At 34.1% G+C, this 7,712-nt stretch overlaps 1 protein-coding gene across 1 annotated transcript; it reads right to left on the reverse strand.

The window, feature by feature from the left end:
* Positions 1 to 1,533: 1,533 nt before the first annotated feature.
* Positions 1,534 to 5,955, reverse strand: LOC111397003 (alpha-dioxygenase 1). Its single transcript, XM_023023661.1, has 10 exons — positions 5,832 to 5,955; positions 5,197 to 5,460; positions 4,906 to 5,058; positions 4,596 to 4,735; positions 4,247 to 4,457; positions 3,998 to 4,143; positions 2,920 to 3,147; positions 2,503 to 2,705; positions 2,075 to 2,318; positions 1,534 to 1,919 (listed from the first exon to the last, which is right to left on the reverse strand). Exons 1-10 carry the CDS (start codon positions 5,946 to 5,948, stop codon positions 1,694 to 1,696), a joined length of 1,932 nt encoding a protein of 643 aa, XP_022879429.1. The 5' UTR covers positions 5,949 to 5,955; the 3' UTR covers positions 1,534 to 1,693.
* Between the last annotated feature and the right edge of the window lie 1,757 nt (positions 5,956 to 7,712).

A 7,712-nucleotide genomic window follows, 5' to 3' on the forward strand; every position in this document is an offset into this window, starting at 1 on the left:
CATTTCCCTTAATTTTTTCCACATGGTTTTTAACCAAAATTTTAATTCAATTCTTTTCATAAGCTTATAATATTATTAATAAAATTCTTTTACTATGTTACATGAAATATACATCACAATACAATGTATGAATATGCATTATAAACTTACTAAAATTTTGGGATGTCACAAATATAGTGTATAGAATTATTAAATAACGAATCTTGTATTTCAATTTATATAGTACTTTTACATATGAGGAATTAGATAATTTAGAAATAATAAATAGTTTTGAAGACAGTAATACTAGTTCAGAAAAAATTACATTTTTTAATTATAGATATAAAAATGACTGAATATAGAACAAGAATGTGTCCATGAATGGATTAGAGGACAATCGTCAATTATTGATAAATTTAAATATACCCTAGACATAAGAATTGAAATTAATGTAAAAATTATTTAGAAATAAACCTAAAGATCATAGCAAAATTATAGAAAGATTAGAGGATAGAATAGTTATTACAAATAATAAAATAGATAAAATATACAAAACATTAGAGGAAATACAATATAGAATTAGAAATTCGGAAATAAAGGGAAAACAACCTATATATAATTACACAGAAAATAGTTATTTAGAAATAGAAAACCAAGATGAAGTAATATGTCAAATATCTAGAATAAATCCAACCAAAAGTATTAGAATACCAATAGAAGTACAAATAAGTAAAGTGAACAAACTAAATTTAATAGCTTTAATAGATACATGATGTCACTTAATATAATTAGAAAAGATTTAGTTCTAGAAGATTTAAACAAAAACTAGAATAGGAAATATGAGAAAGTCAAAAGAACAATAGTAAAATGGAATTTGAAGAAAGATTTTTGATGACTATAAGATTAAATTTCAAGAAAAACAATATAGCTTAACGACTATATTAGTCTGTGAATTAATTAAAGATGAATTTGTTACAGGCATAAAATTCTTATTAGTGGAAGTGGACGTAATTTGACAATTACTCATGATGCAATAATTTTAGGTAAAGACATTTCTTTTATACAAACAGTAGACACACATCAGAGCTGCGAGTATGTTGATTAGGTGGCTCATACTTTTGTATGTAAGGGACTAGCAGATGGCGGCTCGTCCCCGTATTTATTGTATTGTAATTTCGAGATTGGGGTTTATATAAACAACTTTGTGCAATCCTAGTGGACTACTTTGCGCCATATAGGTATATTTTCGAACCACATAAGTTTGTGTGTGTCGATCTTATTATTTTTCTTCATTTCGATTTTACTAATCACATTTACACAACCAAGTAAATGAAAATCACAACGCATTTTTTGACAATCTCAATTATGGCCCCGTTTGGGAGTTATTTTTCACCAAAAAAAAATTGATTTTTCTTTAACGTTATTTCACTATTCCAACCGTAATTTTTTACTTCTTCTCTCACAGGTGGCCCCCACTTTTCTTCTAACAGTAAAAAAATCAATTCTCAAAACCACTATCAAACAGGCCTTATATATAGGACAAATTACCATATAAACTTCAAAAAAGTTCACAAGTGCTGTTTTGTTTTCAATTGTGCATTGATCAACTTAGACAAATCCACAACTCAAAGCTTAAAAACGTAAACCAAACTAAGACATTTTAGTTCTCGAAGTCGAAGAAGCTCCATTAACAATATAATATATAAATGCCACTTCATAAAGGAACTCGAAGATAGAGGGGAATGGGATTGTAAGGCTCCGTTGCTGAATCCCATACTGAAAATGCACTGCCTGAGTTCATCCATTTCTTCGTCATATCAGGATAATGCCGATCTAACACATCTTTGAGGCTTTCAGTTGTGTTTACCCATTCTAGCCCTTTCTTTGTATATGCCTTTTCATTAAAATCACTCGTGAAAAATCTGTCGGCCTCTAATCTCCTGCATTTATTCTACGTTTTAGATATACATGTATAAACCAAAAACATACTATGGCGGTAGGAATTTTTATAATTGTCAACGATTTTTATCTCCTGATAACTAATAATTTTCTTTTATCACTTGTAGATACTTATTGTGACGGGAATCAACTGTACCTTGATGCCATGATGAGGAAAATAGTAAAGGCCGTCTCGCTAATAGCAAATCCCTTGATCTTTTTCTCTGCCATGAGGCCCACGAGAAGATCAAGCTCCTCCACATCATCACCGTAGACTTCTCGAAGAGCTCTGACAGCTTCCTCATCATCTGTTAGTTCACTCCATTTTGAAATGGGAATCAAAAAGAGGGACCTCCTGAAATCATTGTATCTGGCGACATTCCTTTCTCTGTCCCTGTAAACTGCAACCAATTATTTACATTAGCTTTATATCCTCAATCACTGCTAAATTTTTTTCAGACAATCGAGATTAGTGAGTTGTGTCGGGGAGAATCGACCAAACCAGTCAATGCTTGTGTGAGAGGTCTACACATACACAAGTCATATCAATAAAAAAATATATGTACATATTTATCTGAATCATACTTTCGAGAGCCGGTAAGTCAATAGGATCGGGCCGATCACTGCCATCTACTTCTTGGGGGATGAGAGCCCTAAACCAGTTGGGATAGTTCCAAAGCTCAAGGGCACCACATGCTTGGTGTCCCATTGATACCATTTGCTTGGTAAAGCCAATATTTTGCAAGTTCTGTTCTCCTTTATGACCAATTAGTTCACGCATATCCATTCTGTAATATTTATCAAGTATTAGATAACTTACAGAAGCAACAGAGAACAAGATTTTGCACATTATAAATATGTAAAACTAAGTTCCTCTCATAAAATACGCGTATTATTTTCTGAAGGTTAAAAAAGGAAAAAGGAGAAATGCTTCTGTCTTATCTTGACTAACATAACAAACATTCCATTATCATATATGGTATTTAGTGAAAAGAAGCATACTCTTTAGCCAAAGGAGGAGATTTGTTTGGTCCTGGTGATGCATTGACATTCCTAAGGAGAAGCTTATCGGGTAAGAGGGAATGCATCCTATAAACACTCACAAATTCCTCAGTCAATGAATATGGGACGCCATGATTATTAGGTTTCTTCAGTCCCACGAGGCCGCCTAATATGGTTCCTCCAATGTGTCCAAATGTGTCTTTAAACTTCTTCCCCAGCAATCCATACCTTTGTAAGATAGAAAGCCAAAAAAATTTAATATGTTCCTTCATACCACTATAAATTTAAATCCTAATGAGATGGGTGAAACATGTTGTCAACTTGCCTTTGATATCTCATGTTCATATGAGAAAAAGAAATATATTTAAGGAAAAAACGAACTCAATTGCATGTATGGTGGAAAAACCTGTGTGCATAATTTTGTATTATCTAAACAGCGTTAGTTATTGGACTACCTCACTATTTTTACTTGGGTCATTGGACTTGAGAGCTTATTTGCTGTGATCCGGTTGGCCATTCACTTGTAAAAATGCATACTGGAAACATGCTTTTAGCTTTATATTGGTGATTAGATCTGGCCTAACACGTGATGCGTTTGTGGCATTGCATTTGATCCTTTGAGGTGCCATATAAAAGACATCCTTTGGCCTTTTCAGGTGAGTTTTATGCGTGTATGGTTAGGGTTTCCTGGCTCCTCGTTTTCTCTATAATCTGCTCTTATTCTCTGTAAATCTTGAGTGGACTGTTATATAATCTGTGAGATTGAGTGTGGTTTACTATGGTGAACTATTGTGTGTGAGGCGTGAGTAAACTTTGAAGAAATCCCGATATCTTCATATATTTGGACGAACTATTCTTAGCTGATTTTAGAGATCTGTGCAATATCTATTTGTAGATGCTCAACGGGTGAAAAGTGTTTAGAGCACGTGAACATCCAGACCTGTTAGGGGGTGAAAATTACTTTGTGCTGTTACTTATGGTTTTCTGCGATTTTGGTTTCTGCAAAAGTTTTGATTTTTTGAATGTTTTGTTTAACTCGAATTGGGGCCAACAAACATTGATTAGGAATTCTATTTACCAGTTGCCTCGCATTCCTGCTCGTAACATGTCAGTCTTTAGAAGCTCAACAGTCCAATCAATTGTGTGGACTTTGGCAATAACAGCCGAAGTAACCAGTCTTGCATGCCCGTACAGGTCCTCATCGTTCAGATTAGGATATTCCTTCTGTATTATCACAACACACAAGTGAGAAAATTTAGTATGGACTTGTAATTTCTTGATAACAAATAAATGTCTGTGTAAAAGAGAAAACATTGTGAAAAGGCACCTTCAGGGCATCACAGACTGCATTGTGTTCCTGCACAAAGAGGGCTTGCAATGTGGAGAGGCCAGCCCAGATATTACGAACATCTCCAGAAATGATTTGCCCGTCTTGTTGGGGAAGAAGGCCATTTTCTGAAATTTTGAACTTTCCATCCTCGAAAGTCCTTACTTTCTGCAGGGTTTCTGCATTGTTACCATATACAACACTCCCATCCCTTCATATAATTGAAAGTGACTAATTAGATATAAATTGTATTATAAGCCACATTTATTGGGAAGTTCTACCCAATAATAGAGCATGTGTGGCTATGCTTAAAAGCACTTTTCTTAAAGTCAAGAAAAGAAAAACTCACCACCATGGTGTTCTGCTGTTCAAATGGCCACTCTGGATACCTCTACAGCCATGATCTGTGTAAACCTCCTTCGTTTTATAGAACTTGAAAGACTTGAGAGGGCATTGACTTGCCACTTCTTTAGGTGCAATAAGTTTAACCTAATATTGTCGTGTATATATTTTCAAGAATTGAACAAAGTTATGAGGATAATAAAATTTAAGACTAAACCGATTAAATTTTGGTACTTCTTCAAAAAAAAATAAAAAATAATAAAAAATGCTATTTTACATATGCATATGGTGAATGGAATGGAATGCATGGGCCAAACCTGCTGGTCAGTATTCTCCATGTGATCAACCCAGTCATGAATCATAAACTGTATCCACGAAGCAGCAATTACATTGAATTGCTTTCCCGTGTCAATGTATTTTCTACGTGCCAGCAGCTTCGTTGCCACAATTATAGGATCTGGCTTCGTTATCTGCATCCAAAATATCGCTCTTTTTTAAGACATGTCCGAGTGGGGCACAGGCACTAGTATCCGTTATTTATGACTAATACTACTAAGTTCTAGTTTGTGTGAGCGGAATTGGAAAGTGAAAATAAATTAATAATTAACCTTATGTCGTTGATCAACAGGAAGGATGTTCCTGCCAAAGAACGATCCCTGGCTGCCGGCATCTTCATTGAAGGGATCATTGAATTTTCCATCAGCTGTTCTGAAAGGAAATTCAGCCGGATTAAATCTCACTCCCTCTGGCGATTTTCCAACGTTGAACAAGTTGTACTCTTGATGAAGATGTCGACGCATGACTAGGTATGTTAGACCCAAGAACACAGGTAACCGGTGCCATATCCCCAACTTGTCCACCAAGTGAATTATCTGCATGAAAAAAGTAATTAGATGATATCTCAAAATAATCTAACTAGAGCATATCATGAAAGAAGCACACATCACAAGCATGTTTCATCCATGTCTCACTGGACTGACCATGTGAAAAGAATAAATGCTACTTTGCTAGAAGAATTTGACCATATGCAATGACCGAAGACTCCTTGACGGGAGGTGATTTGGTGAGAAAGCTAACGGTGTTTAAAATAGTCCAATAATGAAATGTCACGAGCCATTATGTTAGGCTTTCTTTTCATATACTATGATTTATGTGATAATACACCACAAGAATAAACTAAGCATTATTCACTATAATTTTGGACTATACTACACAATTGACAAGGGTTGTAAAAAGAACTTACAAGAAACATAAATCTATCAACTAGAGTCATTCTTGCTACAACTTCATGAAAATCGTTATGAATGAATTTGAGCAAAAGTTTAAGCAAAATGGATTTGGCTTCCATAATTACAAACATGTATGTTTACCAGTAGAGAAGGTGATGACTCAAAACTCCAAAGATGCCTCCTTATATACACACACACACACGTGCTTAGAGAATGATAATTTAGTTAATTCAAGTTGACTACCTCGTCAACTGAAAAGACCAAAGAAGAAAACGTGTAAAACATTCGTTCAAATGAGTTAGCTCTCTATACATGGTCAAAAAACAAAAATAAAAAAATTATAGCCGCTTTTGTTTACCGGAAACATTATTTATATTTAAAGATGGCTAATGATTAGACACCAGTGAAAGGAAATCAATAAACATATAATAGTTTTTTAAGCTTGCACTCATGACTCGATATAGATGGATTTCAAAATGACATATTAGAAATTGTTGGGCATTTCGCACATACTCAAATGTGCAGCCGGTTCAAGCCCCATGAGTCGCAATGGATCAATGTAACATTTTCAAAATCATAATGCATGTTTTAATTAATTGTAGAAGTTGTAGAGCTGGCTCAAGAATTCGATAGCCTTGTTCAAGACAACTACAATAAGAGGGGGACGACGTAATAATATTTTGATTATTTCAAGTTGACTGCTATAATATTTTCCCTACCCATTAGAATAATGCTACAACCAATTCATAAATTGTTAAAGCTTTTGAAGAGTCTTAATAAATGATGATTCAGACGAGATTCGATATTTTTGAACCACGAAATGATCGGTTTTCATTTCGGTTGTAGGTATAACCAACCTGCTATTAAGGATATGGCAGAAAGAGCTTGGATTTCTAGCGTATTCTATTTTGGTAGTTCAATCGTGGAATTTATTTATTAGGCCACTGTTCACACTAAAATAGAAAATGAATTCAATACAATTCAAAAATCGAAGAAATGATCAAAACAAAATGATTTTTGAATATTGTGTCGTTTCCTTGATTCTTCTTCACCTGCTCATAAACAAATACTCACACAAACGTGAATTGCAATAGAAAATATGATTCTATGAACAAATTGCAGTTTTGGATCCAAGTTCGCTTAATGATATTAACAGAAAATCTAGAATTTAGAATTACAAACTTAAAGTCGACGTGGTATGATTATTTGAACATTAGTATTCTATATTTGCTTTTCATATTTTTAATAAAATGGTAGAAGTCTATAGCAAACCACACACAGTCAAAAACTTGACTCAATACACTCTCTCTTGGTTGCTTCCTAGTTATTGATACCTCACTTTCCATTTATTTTCCTCGCATGTAAAGTTTTTCAAATGTTTTACAAACGGAAAGTTAAAGTCATCTTTATAGACCTGTCTTTACGTTGGTTGCCCTTTTCCAATACTTTAGACCAGAAAAATAATAATAATAAAATAATTGTTTAGCATTGGATAAGATTTGATTTCATAAAGTACTTCAATAATTGCCGCACTGGATTTAGAAAGATTAGCGACAAACAATCAATTGTGCATGGTCAATGAGAAAGTCTTCGATTAAGTAATGGATATTACAGTGAGTATTATCACAGTGATCTCTCATTATGGCGCTTTGCCTTGTATAATAAATGAAAAGGAAGAAAAAGATGATACTTAAATCATGTATCGACTAACTTCAACATCATATTAAAATAGAAGCAATTTGGTTTAAGTCGTATCCTCCCCCCCCCCCCCCCCCCCCCCCCCCCCCCCCCCCCCCAATCTTACAATTTGTATGAATATAACGTTAAAGGACACCAGACAATCTACTCTTCTTTAATCTATGATCGGTTTAGATAAAAATTAGATTTTAATTAAA

Source organism: Olea europaea, chromosome 7 (genome assembly GCF_002742605.1).
Source record: "Olea europaea var. sylvestris chromosome 7, O_europaea_v1, whole genome shotgun sequence".
In the NCBI taxonomy this organism is placed as follows: domain Eukaryota; kingdom Viridiplantae; phylum Streptophyta; class Magnoliopsida; order Lamiales; family Oleaceae; genus Olea; species Olea europaea.